The sequence below is a fragment of the Rhinatrema bivittatum genome, chromosome 1 (genome assembly GCF_901001135.1).
Source record: "Rhinatrema bivittatum chromosome 1, aRhiBiv1.1, whole genome shotgun sequence".
NCBI lineage: Eukaryota > Metazoa > Chordata > Amphibia > Gymnophiona > Rhinatrematidae > Rhinatrema > Rhinatrema bivittatum.
The window spans coordinates 510975009-510997030 of NC_042615.1; the positions used below are offsets into that span (position 1 = coordinate 510975009).

Here is a 22022-nt window from a genome sequence, read left to right on the forward strand (position 1 = left end):
CCCCATATCTTACTTTCTATACACCAGGCATCCCATGCAGCTCCTGCAGCATTAGTGGTCATGTTTTTTCATCACTGGTGGGGATTGGTCCCAGCAGTCAAGGCTCTGGCTATTTATGTATTTATTTATTTATTTGCTTTTTTATACCGACATTAGTGTGAAACATCATATTGGTTTACAATTAACCGAAGGTAGAAAATACATGGAACAGGTAGGGGGGAATGGACAAAAGGAAGAAGAACAAAAATAAAATATATACAAGGAGATTGAACTGGATAATGAAAAAAAATAGAGGGAGAAACGAAAGAGTAACTATCAATGCATATCATAGGAGGGGAAGTAACCATATGTTACCATATGGCTACCATATGGTTACCATTTATTACCATATGGCTATTACCATACATTTTCAGTGTATGCAATGTAATTTGTACAAAGCATCCAAAGGCTTGGTCATCATACCCACACACCTAAAGCACCCCCTAGGCCGTTTTTTGCAAATCCAAATTGATTTTATCGAATTGCCTTTATGTCAAAACTACAAGTACGCACTAACAATGATTTGCTGTTTCTCAGGGTGGGGGGAGGCTTTCCCAGTAGTAAAGGCAGATGCAATCTCTGTAGCTAAGATTCTGCTGAGAGAATTTATCCCAAGATATGGAATTCCAGAATCAATTGATAGTGATCAAGGGATACACTTTATGAATGGCATAGTAGTGTCACTAAGTAAGGTGTTAGGCATCTCTCTCAGGTTCCACACCCCTTACCACCCCAAGCCTCTGTTCTTATAGAAAATTTCAACGGCAGGTTAAAAACTAAGCTGGTCATTATCATGGCTGCAACAAATTTAACTTGGCTATGGGCTCTCCCTTTAGCACTAATGGCCCTGTGGGCATCACCCCATTCCAAGACAGGGCTTACCCCATTTGAGATAGTCACTGGACGACCAAAGGCTATTGGTCCAATACAAAAACCCTCCCCTGCCCTCATATTTTCCCAGGAAGAATATTTAAACTATTATTTGTTTATGTTGCAGAAAGTTTTAGCTTCACACTGGCAGAAAGTATGAGCATCTTTTCCTCCAGTGGACCCTGCGCCTACTGAGAGTGTGCAACCAGGTGATTTTGGTTTTCTGAGGATTTTTCGACGAAAGAACTCCTTGGCCCCCAGGTGGAGGGGACCCTATCAGGTACTTTTAACCTCACATTCTGCAGTGAAATTAGAAGGACACCCTACCTGGGTACATCTTTCCCACTGTAAAAAGGCCTACAATACTATAACAGCAGGAAGCTCCTGAACATAGAACTCTCTCTCACGAGGCTGCTGGAACAAACATGATCCTGCTTTTGCTTCTGTTTTATCTGCACTCCGCAGAGGCATGGCCCTATTTGGGGCCCCATGTACAGACTTATCTGGCCTATATTAAAACATTGCAGAAATTTTTGAATCTTTCAGATTGCTGGCTATGTTATCACCTAAAGCCGGATGGCTCTGGGTTTGTTCCTGTACCTTTCAATGAATCATCCATCCTCAATCGGGATACTTATATTGCCCCTACTGCTGTCTCTCTTACCCACGCTAATCCTTATGCCCTACCCCTGCACACCAAACAGGCAGGGTGGTGTTTTCAGCCGGAATGTGCCACACCTTGGGCAAACTGTACCAATACTATGACCGTGACCTATAAGAAGGGTTACTACTGTGTGGTGAAATACCGTTTGTCTGCACGATGGAGCTTTGTGCATGAATGTTTTGACCATGAACTAAACATGACTATTCATCTGTATAAGGTTAACGGCAAGATGGTGGCCCTCCCTGGGGCACATCCTTCATATTGCGGAGACTATAAGCATAAGTGTCCCACCTATCCCCCATGCTTCAACAGGACTTTACCTCGTTGTGACTACAGCAGAAGCAGTCAGTCAGTCCATGCGGTTCGCCAGCTGTGCCCTATGGAAGCTGGGAAAAAGATCCATGGAACCTGCTCTACTGGTTATGGATACAACCTCAGGTGTACTGGGAATTATACTCATGATGAGTACACTCCTTCCCCCATGTTTCTGCTTGCCAAAGCTTATATTGAAGCACAGGGCTGTTCTGTGTTGGGCCTTCCTATTGTTACCGGAGAGAACATATCACAAATCTACTTCACCACTTCTGAGGTAAGAGTAAATGATAGCAGGCTATCGGTTTATAATACCTCAGGACTATGGTTCTTTGCACCATGGGGAGCAGTAAAGACTATTTCCTTTAATACTACTGCTCAATTTTCCTTTGGATACATTGTACCATTGCTTTCCCTAAACAAGCATCACCAGAACTGGTTTACCCCTAAGAGAAGGCACAGGTCACTATTTGATCTCCAGATGGACTGTGATCCCTTTCATCATGTTTTGAGAACCTTTTTCCCTGGTTTAGGAGTTTTTGAACTTGAAAGTGCTTTAAAAAATCTTTCTGCCACTGTGGAAGTCACAATGAATGAGACAATGAAGATTATGGGACTAATGCAACAAGAGATTAAGTCTCTTAAAGAAATATTTTTAGATAATTGTATGGCACTAGATATGTTGCTTGATGACAAAGGAGGGGTTTGTCAATTTATTAATTGTTCTTGTTATTCCTATACTAATAATGATGGCAGTATTAGAAATCACATGCAAGTCATAGATACTCTACTCTCACACCTTACTCACTTCACTGACACAGAAAATTCCTCATGGGATGTCTTTGGTTTGGGAAGAATGCTAGGACTTTGGGGCCAACAGTTACTAATGATACTTAAAACAATAATAGTAATCCTTATTGTTTTATGTGTATCCATTCAATGCATTTTAATGTTAAGTAAAAGAAGCATTCCTAAAATAATGGTCTCAGCAACACTTGTAGTGCCCCAGAATGTATCCTCAGATGAAGAATTTAATAGGTTATTCACTATGAATGAAAGCATAATAGATATTTAAGACAAGCACTGCCCCCCTGGACCTTAGGAGGAACTGCGATAATAACATTTATTAGAGGCATTTGTTTAGCGGAAAATTATCAGAAGAGTTCCAGGAAGCATTGCTAGGTCTTGAAACTGTCTCTGAGACTGTCTCACACTTAGATAACAGAAAGACAAATGTATCTCTTTGTAGTTTTAGATACCACAATGAAGAGTTATAAAAAATGTATGTCTTCAAGGTTAGTTAGTGTTCTCAGGACACTTTGGAATGTTAATGTCAGCAAATGTTTTCACCTTGAGATCTTAAATCAAAGGAGAGTTGTAGTAATGTCCTAGACAAAAGTATATTTAAGTAAAGTCAATTGGATATCAGATTAAGTCAAGCTCTCCAACTTTGGAACTGACTTCCTTATGCGCATAAGAAGAATAAAGGCTTTTGATCATGAGAAATACACTGTCTCTGTTGTCCTCATGTCCTTGGTAAAATTTTACATTGCATTACATTACTGCACTGCATGTAGAGTTGCCTTTCCAGTTCAGTTCTTGTCATATGTTTTTATTTATACTATAGTCTCTTTATTCTGTTTTTGGCAAGTGTGACTGAGGTGAGGTAGCTAGCATGCTAGCATGTAGCTTCTGTGTAGGAATCTCCTATGGAATTAGACTTTTGTAATGCATGCTAACTGTGGGCTTGCCCTTCAGAAAGCCATAAATAAATGGAATTACCATTACAATATAGTAATCCACCCATACTCAAACAGTAACAGCCTTATCTATGGAAAGGTAATACTGTACATATTAGAGCAGGCCCTAGAACATCAATGCACTTCCTATTAGGAAAACAGAACAAATCAGACTGCTATAGATCCCTACAGATAAGTTATATGGTAGTAGAATATCTTACCTTGGTCACACATGGAGAACTCAGACAGACCTTGATTAAATATAGAATAAAGAGACCAGAAAGTATAAATAGAAACTTGCTGAGAAGAACTGAACTAGAACTAGGCCTGGTGCCACCGGGTATGCGAACCATGCAACTGCACACGGCAGCGTCAGGAGCAGGGAGAGGCCCGTGCTACCACCGGTGGGCCCGATCCCACCGGCAGCAGAAGAAGGGTTTCCATGGTGCCGCCGGTGGACCCGATCCCACCGGGGGCAGAAGAGGAGACCCGTGGTGCTCCCGGTGGACCTGATCCCACCGGCGATGGAAGAAGGCATCTGTGGTGCTGCCGGTGGACCCAATGCCACTGGTAGCAGAAGAAGAGGAGGCCCATGATGCCAAGAAAATGCAGCATGGCCCCCTGAAATCGATAGCGTGGTCAGGGCTGCCTTAGTAAGTGGAGAAATAGCACAGCCCCACCAGAATCAGCGTTGCCAGCAGGGCTGCGCTGCTTTTCCACTTACTAAGGCAGTGCTGACCACACCGTCGATTTTGGCGGGGCCGCGCTGCTGAGGAGGAAGAGAAGCATGCCCTGCAAGAAGTAATCCAATGCCCCATGGCCAGAAGTTGTTCCCTTGGCCATGGGGTCTGATGTAGGAGACTCTGCTGCTGCTACTGCCTGCTAAATCAAGGGAAGTGAGTGAAAGAGAGTATGTATGCTTGTGTGTGGGAGAGTGAGAGAGAGCATATGTGTGTGTATGAGAGGGAGAATGTGTGTGCACAGCTAGCCCAGTTACTCTCTGCCTGATAATCCATGACAATTTCAGGGCATCTGGAAATCGAAAGTTCACAGGTATGGAGAGCATGAATTTTTAAAATCTTTTTTAGTTTTATTTTTCAAATGTTATTTGCTGTGTCTGCTGTTTTGAAATATTTTATTGGTGTTTAGGACATTTAAAAAAACTTGTATGCGTTTTTAATTATTTGATCTTTTATTCATCAGTTTTTAAACAATATTATTAGTATGTTTTTAGTATTATGATTATGTATTTTATTTCTTGATTTTATTGTTTGATGTTTGAGGAATGGTGATGGATCTGTTTTTTCATTATCACACTGCTTAGAAAGTCTGGCTTTTTGCTGTTTCCAATTCAGTTTTTATTTGCACATTTGTATTTCTACTTTATGGTTGATCTATTCTGTGTTTGGTGAGGGTCTGTTTATGTTCTGCATGTGTGACTGAGGTGAGGCATTTTTCTAAAAGGAAGTGTATTAGTGTAATTAGGCTTTCAGAGGATCAAGCCCACACCCAACACACATCACAATAGGCCTAAATACCATATGCGTTCCAAATGTATTTTTTGCAGGGATTTCTAGTTGGCATCACAACAGTGCATATAAATATAGTGTAAGTGATATTTTTATCTTAGAATATTATTCTTTGATATTTTTCATTTATAATATAAATGCATAACTCTTTAACTGTGTGTGTGGAATGGAGCAGGGGCATTGTGTTAAGTCTAGCTATAGGTTCGCCTAGGGCATCTAATAACCTTATACCAGCCATGAGTTGGGGGGGGGGGGGGGGATGGTGTCAGTTTTTAAAGTTTGTATCACTGAAGAAAGTGTTAGGATTTGTAGGTATGTGGGTCCTGGGCTGAGGTGAGAGATGGTACCGCCCACAGGGAGGAGCCCTATGAGCCTCCCCGTTGGGAGGCGAGGTCTCCACGGACGTCAGACACAGAGAGACAGAAAGGCACTGCTCGAAGAGCAGGGAGTGCAGGAGAAGTCACAAAGTCTGTGTGGTGGGGTATACCCTGAGGGAATACCTCGGTAGAGGAGATCTGGCAATGGTCCGCAGAGTGGGGTACACCGATGAGGTTCCTCTGTAGCAATAATTCGGTAGTGGCCTGCAGCACAGGGTATATCGAAGGGGTTCCTCACTTTGAGATGATACGGTAGTGGCCCGCAGCACGTGGTACACTGGAGAGGGTTTATCACTAGAGATGGTACAGTAGAAATCCACAGTGCAAGGTACACTGAAGAGGTCTCCTACTCATGATGGTACGGTAGTGGCCTGCAGCGTGGGATACACCGGAGAGGATTCCACTCTAGAGAAGATACGGTAGTGGTCCGCAGCGTGGGGTACACTGGGGAGGATTCCACTCTAGAGAAGGTATAGTAGTGGCCCGCAGCGCGGGGTACACCAGAGAGAATTCCACACTAGAGATGGTACATTAGTGGTCCGTAGAGTCAAGGTACTCACAGTAATGAATGTTCCAACAGAAGCCCCGGGGAACGGGATAGGCAGTAGTCCAAGGCAAGAAGGCCCTCCGAGGAGCGGATAGCCAGAGACGAGGAAGGGCCCCCAAGGAGCGGGTACCCGAGCGTCTCATGCCAAATGTGCAGGAACTGGAATGGGACGTCCGTAGTGAGCAAAGAGGATTCAGCAACGAGGGCACTCGTTGCCAAGTCATTAATAAGCAGGACCAGCCGGCTTATGATTCATCTGGAGGGGACGCCCCTGAGGTTCCCGCCATGACATGGTTAAGACTGGCCCGTGCGTGTGTGCATGCGCCTAAGTGATCCCAAAGTCAAGATGGCGGTAGGCAGCACCCACGCCATCCTGGGAACGCCAGGCAGGTCGGTGGTAGCTGGCGCAGGCCGCCACTTTCCCCAATGGAGTTAATGCAGCAAAGAAAGAGGTGAGCATTAGTGGTCACAGCCATCTGCGACCGACGGGCGAAACAGTTCCCCCCTTCTTACGGCCCCTCCCCGGGGGTTTTGGCTTTCTTGGGTAAGAAGTATGGAACTGATCAGTTCCTTGTCAAGGATGTTGGCTGCAGGCTCCCAACTATTCTCTTTGGGGCCAAATCCTAACGCCTTCCTCACACCCAAGACGTTGGGGTTCAGGCAGTTTCTTTGCAAATTCAGACAGGATGAGCAGTTTTAATAGCGAGATGTAGAAAGCATTGTGGATCTTAAGTGAAGTGGGTAACCAACGGCTGTAAGTAACTGGTCCTAGGTGGTGAAGTACTGCAAAAGGCCCGATGTATCTGGGAGCGAAGCGAGCTGAGGGCAATTTCAATCTGAGCCACAATTTTTCTCTGGGGTTCAACTGAGGAACTGCCCGATGATGGGCATCGTAGAACTTCTTTGCCTTTTGACTAGCTTGCTGTAAAAGTTGTTTGGTGTTCCCAGAGTTGGTGTAACTCTTGCGCAGAGGCCTGTGCCACCGGAGACGACACAGACAAAGGTACTGGAAGAGGAGGCAGAGGTTGGCGTCCATAAACAATTTGGAAGGGCGATGATCCAGTAGAAGCAGACTGGTGGGAGTTTAAGGCAAACTCGGCCCAGGGTAGTAAATCGGACCAGTCACTCTGCCTAGAGTTCACATATGCCCGGAAAAACTGCTTTAAGGTATGGTTCGTCCTCTCTGTCTGTCCATTGGCCTGCAGATGGTAGGCTGATGTGAGGTCTAGGGATATGTTGAATTTCTTGCATAATGATCTCCAGAATTTCAGCGTAAATTGCACCCCTCGATCCAAGAGTATGTGTCTTGGCAGACCATGGAGGTAAAAAACATGGTGAATGAATAATTTTGCTAATTCCAAAGCCGAAGGTAGACCAGGTAATGCCACGAAGTGAGCCTTCTTCGAAAAGTGGTCCACGGTGACCCAAATGGTGTTGTTGCGATTGGATGGAGGTAAATCCATAATGAAATATGTGGCTATATGTTTCCACGGCTCACTAGGTGCAGGAAGTGGTTGAAGGAGCCCCCAAAGGCGGCCTGTCAGCGGCTTCTGACGGGCGCAAGTGGGACATGATTTTACATACACTTGAGCATCCTTTTTCATGGTTGGCCACCAGTAGAACCTTTGAAGGGTAGAAAGTGTTCTAGCTTGTCCGGGGTGGCCTGCGAACAAGGAGTCATGTACCCATCTGAGGATTTTCCTTCTGAGTGGTTGAGGAACCACCATCTTTCCAGCTGGCACTGTATGTGTGGCAGAGAGGAGCACTCTCGTTGGGTCACTGATATGCCGTGGAGTATTTTGAACATCTTCCGTGGAGAATGAACGGGAGAGTGCATCGACTCAAGTATTTTTGTTTGCTGGCCAGTATCGTAAGAGAAAATTGAACCGGGTAAAAAACAGAGGCCAGCGGGCCTGCCTGTGATTAAGGCGTTGAGCATGGTGTAAGTACTCGAGTTTCTTGTGGTCAGTGTAAACTGTGATTTGGTGCTGTACTCCCTCGAGCCAGGAACACCACTCCTCAAAGGCTAATTTAATCACCAGTAATTCCATGTCCCCGAGTCCATAATTACGCTCTGCAGGTGAGAAGCACCCGAGTTGGGAGAAGAATGGACAAGGGTACAAGGTGTGATTGGCTAAATGCTGGCTGAGGACTGCACCAACACCGACATCTGAAGCATCTACTTTGGCGATGAAGAGTCGTCGAGGATCTGTGAGGGAGTTGGTTGGACCATTAGATGACTGAGGGGTTAAAAGGGCTCTTAGGGAAGATAGCAAAATTGCTTACCTTGTAATAGGTGTTATCCCAGGACAGCAGGATGTAGTCCTCACATATGGGTGACATCGGTAATGGAGCCCTATCACGGAAAACTTTCTGTCAAAGTTTCTAAAAAGCTTTGACTGACACTGGCACACTGAGTGCACTGAGCATGCTCAGCATGCTATGATCCCTGCGTCCACAAGGGTCTCCCTTCAGTCTCGTTTGTAGCATTATGCGTAAGCGAAAATATAAAAGAAAATAATAAAACGTATCGGACCCAACTCCACGGGGTGGCGGATGGGTTCTGTGAGGACTACATCCTGCTGTCCTGGGATAACACCTATTACAAGGTAAGCAATTTTGCTTTATCCCAGGACAAGCAGGATGCTAGTCCTCACATATGGGTGATTAGCAAGCTATAGGCTGAGTCATTTTGTAGTGAATCAACATTGCAGTATTGTTGGTAAAAATGAGGAAGCCAAAATCACAGCAGGTTGGATGTAGAAGGAGTTGGGAATATATTGGAAACAAGTTCTGTAAGACAGATTGTCTAAAGGCCGAATCTTGTCGTTCTTCTTTGCCCAAGCAATAATGAGCTGTAAAGGTGTGAAGGGAACTCCATGTTGCAGCTTTACCTATGGTAATAATGGGCAATGAACGATAGTGTACTACTGATGTAGACATAGCCGTTTCTACGTGTGCTGTTACTCGCCCTTGGAGAGGAACTGTTAGTCAGTCGGAGAGGGTCCGTTTTACTACCGCAACCCTTCGTTCATTTTTTGTGAAAAGAAACAAAGTTGGTTGGATGTCCTATGGACCACCGTGCGGTTCAGGTGAAAAGCTAGTGTACGCTCTCAGTTTAAGGTGTATAAGACTCTCTCTCCTTGGCTAGAGAGAGGTCTTGAAAAGAAAGTAGGCAAGAGTATTGACTGATTAAGTGAAAATCTGTGACTACTTTTGATAGGAATTTGGGGTGAGTGCAAAGGACTACTCTGTCATGCAGGAACCTTATGTAGGATGAGTATGTGATGAGAGGTTGCAACTCAGTGACCCTCCTAGTCGATGTAATGGCTACTAAGAAAAATACTTTTTATGTAAGGAATTTCTTGTTGCAGGAATGTATTACACTTAGGTCCCATTTAATGACCAGTGGTCGAATGGGAGGCTTAAGGTGAAGTAAGCCTCTCATAACCCGACATACTAGGGGTTACGCTGTTATTGGCATATACCCTTTTTCCTTGTGGTATGCCACTATGGCATTTAGGTGTACCCTTACAGAGGACGACTGGAGACCAGAATCCGAAAGGTGATATAGGTAATCTAGTACAGAAGGAGTGGGGCAAGAAAAAAGGTGAAAACCTGTTTGTGTGCACCACTTGGTAAATCTAGACCACTAAAAGTGGTAAGGTTTATGTGCAGAAGGCTTTCATGAAGCTACGAGAACTTTAGAGATTTGTGTTGAAAGATTAAGTGGTTGTAGAATTGCAACATTCAAGCTGTCAGGGCAAGAGTTGTTAGGTTGGGATGACGCAACTTGTCCTGATTCCGAGTACGAGAGTGGGCGCTGTGCCCCGGCGAATTGGTCTTTGATCTAGAGATCGAAGAATATGGGAAACCATACTTGTCGAGGCCAGTATAGGGCTAAGAGGACTATTGTTCCTCTGTCCCGTTGTAGGTTCACAAGAGTTTTGGGTATGAAGTATTGGAAGCATACTGGTCTCGGGCAGGACGTGGGCCTGAGGAACAGTGATCTCCATCCCAGTTCAGCATTATAAGAATGCTGGTTATGAGAGGTAGCGGAAGATACACATTTAGGAGGCCCTTGATGGAAGAAAGGCGTCTATGGGAACGCATTGAAAACATGTGTAGGTAGTAGAATCTGTGCACCGTATGGTTCGATTCAGAAGCAAAGGGCAGGTTTGGTTGACCTGCGCGCTAGAAGATTTTCCTCACTACACATGTCGAAGACCATTCGACAGGATGGACACCTATATGGAGAAGGTCTGCTAGTGCCTTCAGTAAGTGTCTGAGATCAGTGGCTCGAGGATGCATAGAGTGAACAAGGGCTAAGGACAGAGCTGTACAGCCTCCTTGCAGAGCAGCTAAGATGTTGTGCATGCTTGTATGTTGAAAAGCACATTGTCCTTATGCTGACTGTCTGTATGCACAAAGAATTGTTGCAGAGGCAGTATTAGAAGGCATAAGGATATAACTCATGTTACAAGATCCAGGAAGTTTGGGGTAGATTTTCAAATACCGCGAATAGGCGTACTTTTGCTGGCGCATCAGGCACAAGCAAAGTACGCGGGATTTTAGTAGATACGCGCGTAGTCGCACGTATCCACTAAAATCCTGGATCGGCGCACGCAAGGCTATCGATTACGTACAGCCGGCGCGCGCCGAGCCGCGCAGCCTACCCCCGTTCCCTCCGAGGCCGCTCCGAAATCGGAGCGGCCTCGGAGGGAACTTTCCTTTGCCCTCCCCTCACCTTCCCCTCCCTTCCCCTACCTAACCCACCCGCCCGGCCCTGTTTAAACCCCCCCCCTTACCTTTGTCGGGGGATTTACGCCTCCCGGAGGGAGACGTAAATCCCCGCGCGCCAGCGGGCCGCTAGCACGCTGGGACGCGACCTGGGGGCGGGTCCGGAGGGCGCAGCCACACCCCTGGACTGCCCCGGGCCGTAGCCATGCCCCCGGGCCCGCCCCCGGAACGCTCCCGACATGCCCCGAAAATCCCGCACGGTTCGGGCCCGCCCCCGACACGCCCCCCTCAGAAAACCCCGGGACTTACGCGAGTCCCGGGGCTCTGCGCGCGCCGGTAGGCCTATGTAAAATAGACTCACCGGCGCGCAGGGCCCTGCTCGCCTAAATCCGCCCAGATTTGGGCGGATTTAGGCGAGCAGGGCTCTTAAAATCCGCCCCTCTATGTGGAACTGCTTGGAGCGGAATAGACGCATATTGGGTGAGAAGATTTGTGGTCAAACTTACAACCTGAAGTAAATGCGAGCATGAGCAGGATCAGATTAGGATTTTGGTTCTAAATCCATGATATAGAGAGGGGCGAAAGCGGTTGAATAGCTTAGACCCACTGATAATGGAATGTCACTGAATCTAACTCATAGCAGTTTTGGTCTATGAGGAAAGTGCATAGTGAAGGTTATGGAATATGCGCGCAGGGAAATGTAGGAATGTATTAAAATGTCTGCGCGGATGCTGGACAGGAAAGTCATTGTGACTATGGTGTCCAGAAGTGTATAAGGGAATTATAGCAGTGACAGTAATCCCAGATAGTGGACTGCCTGTGGTTATGCAGCTGTCCATGCAAGGAAAGCGTGAATGATGTTGGACTCCGTAGAGAAACAGCAGTCACTGATATTGATTCAATGAAATACCCCAGTTGTCGCAGCTGATGCCACCGGCAGAGCTTGGAATTGTAATATTGTTGACTCACCATGAGGCATATAGAAAGAATAGAGGTAATGTACTTACTGCATTTTAGAAACATGGTAACGAGAGATACCATTTTACCTGTGCCTTCTGAAGAAAGTTGGTATTTCTGAGGTCCAGGATGGGCGGAGAGTAACTACTTTCTGTTGAAAGAAAGAATAATGTAATTAAAACTCCCCAACCCCCCTCTTCCCCCCTCTGGGCTTTGAAGCGTGTAGGGGAGTGTACCGGGAACCTTGGTACAAGGTAGGGGTGGCTGTTCTGATATCTGGCCAGTTGGAAAACCGGGAGGTGTCCAACTGGAGGGGTTGATGTAATGTGGATATCAGGTAACCTCCCATGGGAGTGAGAGCGGTAAAGTCTTACCCGCATTTCTGAGTGCTGTACAAGGAGACATCGAGACCCGTATCAGGCTTCGAGGTGGACTTGTAGTTAAGGCAGCATGTGCTGGATCTCATGTTTAGCAGAACAGTAAATGCACCTGGAACTTTGGTACTAAAACAGGAACCAAAAGCTAGAGCATTAATCAGTACAGAGCCACATTGCTGAAAAAGGGAGGAAGCCCTGATGCAAACCCAAAGAAAAGAAAGAGAAGTTCTCTTGGTATTGTGGCTGACATAGCTGGCATAGCGATATGTGACACTAATACAGTTCTTGGAAAGTACATGACCTAGAACTTTTCTAACCATGTGGCCCGAATTAAAGAACACATCTCAATGGGAATGCCGCAGAAGCGGGTACATACCGTCCAACGTGAACCGCCGAAGGATGAGCCGGTGAAGATTGCTGGCTCGGTGGATTTCTGGAGTCCTCTAGGGGTAGCCTGTGGACGTCAACGTCCCTCTCAACTCTGATACCTGGTATGGTGGCGCAGGTATAGAGGAGACAAGGCTGGGCGTGGCTGGTGCTTAGACCGTAATGAGCGGAGGGCCAGAATCCCACACCGATGTCGGTGGGGTATGCCTGGGAACAGGGGAGCCGATTAACAAACTCATGAACCCAACCATTGTCGCAGCGGCTCGATGTCTCTTGACGCCAGTGCAGAATTCTGCGGACCTCGATCCAGTGTTTCTGGAGCAGGAAGTACTGCCAAAACTGTGCGGAAAAGTGCCGATGGTAGTGGTGATGTTGCTCGGCCCAAGCATTGTCCAGCATCGAGAAGAATAGCAGCAATGTGTTGGATGGCGTCGGTGGCAGACGGTCATCGTGTTGGTGACGATGAATGCCACGGTGCTCAACCTGGTCATTCCCCAGCACCGAGATGGAAGCCCTTGCTGTCCTGGATGGCAATCAATGATGAATGTCAGCATGCCTGCTCTGCTCCTGATACGGGGCTTTAATAAGGACCCAAAGCATGGAGCACTGTGTTCAGGCGAAGCCATTATGTGGCGGTGGTATGTCGGCATTGACGGTAATCGAAAACATCGCTGGTTTCAGAAAAAATGATATGGGCATTGACGGAGTCAATGACTGCATCCATAAAACGTAGAAGATGCCGATGGGAACGACCTGGGTGTCAAGATCATTGATGTATGGAGGCGGGCGCCGACAATATCTGCGGTATGGCCACAGGCATCGACGGTATCGATTGGATCGACTCGGGCAACAATGACGTCCATGGCATTTATGCCACGGACATGGGCACCGATGAAATCAATGTTGACATGGATTTCATTGATGGGATTGGCATTGAGATCGGTGTCATGCATGGAAATGGCATTGGCATGGTTGCCCATCGATGGAAACAGCCTGGCATCGATGCCAAGCATGGAAAACAGCCTGGCATCGATGGAAAACAGCCTGGCATCAATGCCATGCATGGAAAACAGCCTGGCATCGATGGAAAACTGCCTGGCATCGATGCCATGCATGGAAAACAGCCTGGTATCGATGCCATGCATGGAAAACAGCCTGGCATCGATGGAAAACAGCCTGGCATCAATGCCATGCATGGAAAACAGCCTGGCATCGATGGAAAACTGCCTGGCATCGATGCCATGCATGGAAAACAGCCTGGTATCGATGCCATGCATGGAAAACAGCCTGGCATCGATGGAAAACAGCCTGGCATCGATGCCAAGCATGGAAAACAGCCTGGCATCGATGGAAAACAGCCTGGCATCAATGCCATGCATGGAAAACAGCCTGGCATCGATGGAAAACTGCCTGGCATCGATGCCATGCATGGAAAACAGCCTGGTATCGATGCCATGCATGGAAAACAGCCTGGCATCGATGGAAAACAGCCTCGCATCGATGGCCATGCATGAAAAACAGCCTGGCATTGATGAAAAACATCTGGCATCAATGGCCATCGATGGAAATGACCCCAACAGCGATGGAAGTGACTCGGGTAGCAGTGACATCGACCCAATTATGGATGTCAGCGACGAGACAAGGTGTCCGTCAATGGCATCCACCCAGGCAATGACAGCACCTATAAAAGTTAAGGAAAGAAATCAGTGCCATGGATAAAACATAGATGGCACTGATAGAAACTATGTAGGGAGGATGGCATCAGGGTACCGCAGGGGAGGGGTACCTGTGGCATCTACAAACACTGGGTGGCCTGAAGGGAGTACCGATGGTAGCGATGGGGTATCTACTGCGCGAAAGTACCGAGGAAAATAAAGGACCTGAATCTACCGGGGCAGTGGCGGCACCGGTAATTGTGGAAGTCCCTGTCCCACTAGCGCTAATTGCCAAGCAGAGTGTCACAGAGGGACACTTGCAGGCTATGTGTGACTAACTGAAAAATAGGGAGAGGGAAGGTCGCAGTCGGTTGGTAGCCAGAAAGGTGACAGGAACCGACAGAAATAATTTTGCATAGTACTCACCTAACGTCAAATTAAACCAACGCGGAGGGAGACCCGTGCAGGGAAAAGTGTTTGTGAAGTAAAAATGTAAATCTTTTCATGAGAAAAAAAGTGTTAGAATTTCTCACAGAGCTCCTAATCACTATGCTTACAGCAGAGCGGAAAAAAGAAGACTGAAGGGAGACCCCTGTGGACGCAGGGATCATAGCATGCTGAGCATGCTCAGTGCACTCAGTGTGCCAGTGTCAGTCAAAGCTTTTTAGAAACTTTGACAGAAAGTTTTCCGTGATAGGGTTCCATTACCGATATCACTCATATGTGAGGACTAGCATCCTGCTTGTCCTGGGATAAAAGGCCATTGCAGAAAGACTAAATGAATTCTTTGCCTCCGTGTTTACTAATGAGGATGTTGGGGAGATACCAGTTCCAGAGATGGTTTTCAGGGGTGATGAGTCAGACGAACTGAACGAAATCACTGTTAACCTGGAAGATGTAGTAGGCCATATTGACAAACTAAAGAGTAGCAAATCACCTGGACCGGATGGTATGCATCCTAAAGTACTGAAGGAACTCAAAAACTTTATTGAGAATTCGATCAGACCCCAGTAGGCCACTACCAGACATATAGTGAATTCACTAATACATTTAAAGGAACTTAGACACATTCCTACTCCCATAGCAACCTAAAACTTAACTAGGAACTGATCAAAATTGAGATGAAGGCAGCAGTCCAACAGCAAGAGGGGGGCTTCCCAGTCTTTTGCATCGAGTGTCACATGTATGATTTTTTACCCACCGGTGAGAAGTTGTACATGTGCATGCCATGCAAAGAGCTCCTGGCTCTCAGAGAACGAGTCCGATCTCTGGAGGCTAGAGTGGCAGACCTGGAGGAGCTGAGGGAGACAGAGAGGTATATAGATGAGACCTTCAGGGACATAGTAGTCCAGTCCCAACTTCAGACTGGCAGCCCTGGTGCTGCCTTGGAGGAAGAAGGTCTCATAATGGGAGAGCACCAACCAGGTGTAGCAGGAAAGGATCCTGTAGCAAGGACCTGCTCTCTAGGTGATGCATTGTCCTTTCGCACTGAGGATATCTCCCCAAGGCCTACTGCCCAGGAGGGAAGGGTTAGGTCGGCCGTCATAGTTGGTGATTCGATTATTAGGAATGTAGATAGCTGGGTGGCGGGTGGGCGTGAGGAGGCACTCCACTGTCCACTCCCTTCCACTGAGAAAATTGCCCATTTAATCCTACTCTCTGTTTCCTGTCTTTTAGCCAGTTTGCAATCCACGAAAGGACATCGCCACCTATCCCATGACTTTTTACTTTTCCTAGAAGCCTCTCATGAGGAACTTTGTCAAACGCCTTCTGAAAATCCAAGTATACTATATCTACCGGTTCACCTTTATCCACATGTTTATTAACTCCTTCAAAAAAGTGAAGCAGATTTGTGAGGCAAGACTTGCCCTGGGTAAAGCCATGCTGACTTTGTTCCATTAAACCATATCTTTCTATATGTTCTGTGATTTTGATGTTTAGAACACTTTCCACTATTTTTCCTGGCACTGAAGTCAGGCTAACCGGTCTGTAGTTTCCCGGATCGCCCCTGGAGCCCTTTTTAAATATTGGGGTTACATTTGCTATCCTCCAGTCTTCAGGTACAATGGATGATTTTAATAAGTTACACATTTTTACTAATAGGTCTGAAATTTCATTTTTTAGTTCCTTCAGAACTCTGGGGTGTATACCATCCGGTCCAGGTGATTTACTACTCTTCAGTTTGTCAGTCAGGCCTACCACATCTTCTAGGTTCACCGTGATTTGATTCAGTCCATCTGAATCATTACCCATGAAAACCTTCTCCATTACAGGTACCTCCCCAACAACCTCTTCAGTAAATACCAAAGCAAAGAAATCATTTAATCTTTCTGCGATGGCCTTATCTTCTCTAAGTACCCCTTTAACCCCTCGATCATCTAACGGTTCAACTGACTCCCTCACAGGCTTTCTGCTTCCGATATATTTTAAAAAGTTTTTACTGTGAATTTTTGCCTCTACGGCCAACTTCTTTTCAAATTCTCTCTTAGCCTGTCTTATCAATGTCTTACATTTAACTTGCCAACGTTTATGCTTTATCCTATTTTCTTCTGTTGGATCTTTCTTCCAATATTTGAATGAAGATCTTTTGGCTAAAATAGCTTCTTTCACCTCCCCTTTTAACCATGCCGGTAATCGTTTTGCCTTCTTTCCACCTTTCTTAATGTGTGGAATAAATCTGGACTGTGCTTCTAGAATGGTATTTTTTAACAATGACCACGCCTCTTGGACATTTTTTACTTTTGTAGCTGCTCCTTTCAGCTTTTTTCTAACAATTTTTCTCATTTTACCTAAGTTTCCCTTTTGAAAGTTTAGCACAAGAGCCGTGGATTTGCACACTGTTCCTCTTCCAGTCATTAAATCAAATTTGATCATATTATGATCACTATTGCCAAGCGGCCCCACCACCGTTACCTCTCTCAGCAAGCCCTGTGCTCCACTGAGAATTAGATCTAAAATTGCTCCCTCTCTCGTCGGTTCCTGAACCAATTGCTCCATAAAGCTATCATTTATTCCATCCAGGATCATTATCTCTCTAGCGTGATCTGATGATACATTTACCCAGTCAATATTGGGGTAATTGAAGTCTCACAGTACAGTGGTGCAGGATAAATATTTAATCACCATCAATTTCTATGGTATACTTGACTTGAATTTTCAGAACATCAAAGATATATATAATTCAGACAGGCAACTCCATGAATTCCAAATAATTCTTTAACTTAGTCCCCCGACATGGTCCCGTGTTTCGCTAGGCTGCGTCGGGGGGGACCAGGGGTACATTCAAATCTAAAGTATAAAAGCAAATAAAAGTCAACTCAATGAAATGGTGAGAAAGGCTACATAGTAACATCCATTAAGCAAATGTACATACCTCTGAAATGATACCCGGAGCGCGCAGGCTCTCGCAGGTGTCAGCCATTTAAACACAGGAAAAGGCGCGAACGTGACAGCTCTCGCGAGAGCTGTCAAAAGCCAGCAAATCTCGATGGATCCATCCCTAATAAAACAGGTGCCACTCAATTTCTCTGTTAAGGCCCTGGGGAGCAACTGTGTTAAGCGTAAAGATCCACCTCTGCTCCCTCCGACCCAGAACCTCGGGGAAGTCCCCACCCCGAAGGGGGGGACGTACCACCTCGATAACTGAAAAGGAGAGATCAGAGACGGTGTGACCACATTCAATCCAGTGCGAAACCAAAGGCTCATCTACTCTATGAAGGCGAATATTTGAACAATGTTCAATCATGCGGGTCTTCAGCATTCGCATAGTTTTGCCTACATAGAGTAGAGAGCAAGGACATTTTACAATGTACACTACACCCTTTGTAAGGCAGTCTGATGTGGAGTAGAGTTTAAAAACTCGCCCCGTGCTGGGGTGTGTAAACTCAGAAGACGATGTCATATGACTGCACATAGTGCAGTGGCCGCATGGACCGTGTATTCCAAAGTTGTCAGGAATGTCATCTGAGGGGGATGTATGGACCAGCCGGTCCCGCAAGGTTTTACCACGTCTAAAGGTAAAACGTAACGAACTGTCTAACAATTCAGTCAAAGCCAAAGCTGCCCAATGTCTCCTGATCATCGTGGAAATGGCTCTCCCCTTAATGGAAAATGGTAAGATACAGTTGTTAGTGTCGTCTTCTAAGTGAGTGGACTGTAAAAACAGCCACTCCCGGTTTGAGTACAGCGCCCTTTTGAAAGCTCTTTTAACCACTCTATGCGGGTAGCCGAGCTCTATAAATCGATCACTCATCAAGCGCGCTTGTACTAAAAATTCTGAACGGGTAGAACACAATCGGCGTAAGCGTAAAAATTGTCCAGAGGGAATGTTATCCTGCAAAGCACGGGGATGGCAGCTCTGATACTGTAACAAAGTGTTACGGTCTGTGTCTTTGCGATATAGGGTGGTGTCAAAACCATCTACCCCAGTTGTAATGGTGATATCAAGAAACGCTATTGTCCGTGGATGGATGCAAAAGTTGAATTGAATATGTGAACTGACTGAGTTAAGCCAATCCAAGAAACAATAGAACTGAATATCCGTACCAGTCCAGATAAGCAGTACATCGTCAATGTAACGACGCCATGCGTAAATGAACTGAGACCATTCGGAAGGGTAAACATGCTGACACTCAAAGTGGTCCATAAACAAACAGGCCAAACTGGGGGCCATGGTGGCCCCCATGGCCGTACCTTTAACCTGCTGAAAATGGGCATTCTGAAACTGAAAAAAATTATTGGTTAACGCGATCTCTGCTAACTGAGTCAAAAAAGTGGTAGACACGCGATGCGGATGGGATCGTTTGTCTAAAGTATGTGAGATAACCTGTAAAGCCTCATTTTGGGGTATATTAGAATACAGAGAGACTACGTCCAGCGTAACCAGGAAAAAAGAGTAGATGAGCCTTTGGTTTCGCACTGGATTGAATGTGGTCACACCGTCTCTGATCTCTCCTTTTCAGTTATCGAGGTGGTACGTCCCCCCCTTCGGGGTGGGGACTTCCCCGAGGTTCTGGGTCGGAGGGAGCAGAGGTGGATCTTTACGCTTAACACAGTTGCTCCCCAGGGCCTTAACAGAGAAATTGAGTGACACCTGTTTTATTAGGGATGGATCCATCGAGATTTGCTGGGTTTTGACAGCTCTCGCGAGAGCTGTCACGTTCGTGCCTTTTCCTGTGTTTAAATGGCTGACACCTGCGAGAGCCTGCGCGCTCCGGGTATCATTTCAGAGGTATGTACATTTGCTTAATGGATGTTACTATGTAGCCTTTCTCACCATTTCATTGAGTTGACTTTTATTTGCTTTTATACTTTAGATTTGAATGTACCCCTGGTCCCCCCCGACGCAGCCTAGCGAAACACGGGACCGTGTCGGGGGACTAAGTTAAAGAATTATTTGGAATTCATGGAGTTGCCTGTCTGAATTATATATATCTTCGATGTTCTGAAAATTCAAGTCAAGTATACCATAGAAATTGATGGTGATTAAATATTTATCCTGCACCAGTGTACTGTGATACTTGCTTATGTGCAAGGTTTGCTTCTCTTCTCTTTGGACTAGTACCGTATTACTGAAGCATTTAATGGCTACCAATGATTATACATTCAGTTATTCGGAAGCAGCCGTGAACGCGGTACTCACAGCCAGTCCATTCTTTGAGGACGTCTCGTTGGATACCATCACTCCTGTGTCCTGGACGGACTTGATTAATACTCAGAAACGTTTAACCAGGGCTGAACTTCACTCCTCTACGCTTATAGAATACTGCCGCATACGTCGTATTCCCAGGGGACTTCGTATCCAGAAGGAACCCCGCTTACATACGGATAACACCACTTTTCTTACGTGTTGGAATAAAATATTAAACAAATGCTCTTTGGATTTGATGGTTTTGATTATTGAAACCAACAAAGAGCTTATTGACCAACTCAAGACAGAAGTTACACAGAAATTGGATACTATCAAAGCTTCCACTGCAGTGGAATCATTCGAACAACAACTAACTGAGTTTCAAGACAACTTGTCAAAGTTTCGCACAGATTTGAAAGCGGTGAAATTTGGCAAATTTCAGAGAGACGCAACTGACTATCAGTCCGGTTATGTGTATAAATGGATGAATCAAAAACCCCCCAAGAAAGTAACTTTCGCCGAAGATTCTTCCTCCTCTGGCGACTCCTCAGCAGAAGACCCCATGGCACAACGACATCGAGGCGGCTCTCGTCGAAATCGGGCACCACCTTTGGAGGACGCCCAGGAACAAGCAGCGGAGTCAGTTGGGGATACATCTTCTGGACAATTTGCCTCCTCCCGTTACTCGTCAATCGCTGCCTCTTTTTTAGACTCTGGCCACAATCAGCGGAATACCCGCAGCACGCGATCGCGGGGGACTGGATCAACTCAGCGCATACAGAGACCGGCACGCACAACGCGAGCGCAAGCGGACCCGTGGCAGTGACTGAAGAAACAGTCTTTAACTTATCTTCCCGGGCACTCTCTGACAGCGAATTGAGTGTTTTACGGAAGGGGCTTTCCTTTGTCCCCACAATTAAGGGTGATATGTTTGAGGTTTTCACACACCTTCATCGTTTCTTTCGTTTATTGAGGCTTAAACTTTTCTTTAAGGATACTGCACCCACCGTTGACTTGTCAGTTGTGCGGCCCAGGTCTTGATGGATCCCTCCGGGCCCCATTGATGCCACACTTGGGGCATTTGAACGTCTAGTCAGTAGGGACGTACATAATATTTTTTCCCACACACCATTTGTCCGGTTTAATTTGTCTAGAGCTGAGTCCAACGCTTTAGCGACCCTGTCGAGGGACCGTTCCATCACTATCAAACCGGCGGACAAAGGGGGCGGTATAGTGGTTCAGGATCGCTCTGATTATGACTGTGAAGCACTTCGGCAATTGAGTGATCAATCCTTCTATAAACCGCTATTGACTGATCCCACAGAGCCACTGAAGAACAGCATTAAATTAATAGTTCAACACGCTGCTGACCGACGTATGATTACTGCCAGGGAGCAAAAGTTTTTGACGACACCCTTTCCTATAATGCCGCAATTCTACACATTACCTAAAATACATAAAACCCTTATACACCCCCCGGGTCGCCCCATCGTCGCGGGCATTGGCTCTCTCCTAGAACCGTTGTCACAATTTGTGGATTGTTTTCTGAAGCCCTTTGTGCCACAGATTCGATCCTATGTGAGGGACTCCACACATCTTATCTCATTGTTATCTGAACTGAGTTATCCGTCTGGCTCTTTTTTCCTGGTTACGCTGGACGTGGTCTCTCTGTATTCTAATATACCCCAAAATGAGGCTTTACAGGTTATCTCACATACTTTAGACAAACGATCCCATCCGCATCGCGTGTCTACCACTTTTTTGACTCAGTTAGCAGAGATCGCGTTAACCAATAATTTTTTTCAGTTTCAGAATGCCCATTTTCAGCAGGTTAAAGGTATGGCCATGGGGGCCACCATGGCCCCCAGTTTGGCCTGTTTGTTTATGGACCACTTTGAGTGTCAGCATGTTTACCCTTCCGAATGGTCTCAGTTCATTTACGCATGGCGTCGTTACATTGACGATGTACTGCTTATCTGGACTGGTACGGATATTCAGTTCTATTGTTTCTTGGATTGGCTTAACTCAGTCAGTTCACATATTCAATTCAACTTTTGCATCCATCCACGGACAATAGCGTTTCTTGATATCACCATTACAACTGGGGTAGATGGTTTTGACACCACCCTATATCGCAAAGACACAGACCGTAACATTTTGTTACAGTATCAGAGCTGCCATCCCCGTGCTTTGAGGGATA

The 22022-nt window shown here is 46.0% G+C and overlaps 1 protein-coding gene across 1 annotated transcript in view; it reads left to right on the top strand.

The window, feature by feature from the left end:
- The first annotated feature begins 1670 nt into the window (after window positions 1-1670).
- Window positions 1671-22022, top strand: part of LOC115098412 (extracellular calcium-sensing receptor-like) — a 51940-nt gene continuing 31588 nt past the window's right edge. The window contains exon 1 of the mRNA XM_029614952.1: window positions 1671-2162. Within this exon, the coding sequence (XP_029470812.1) occupies window positions 1671-2162 (492 nt within the window). The remainder of the gene's footprint in view (window positions 2163-22022) is intronic.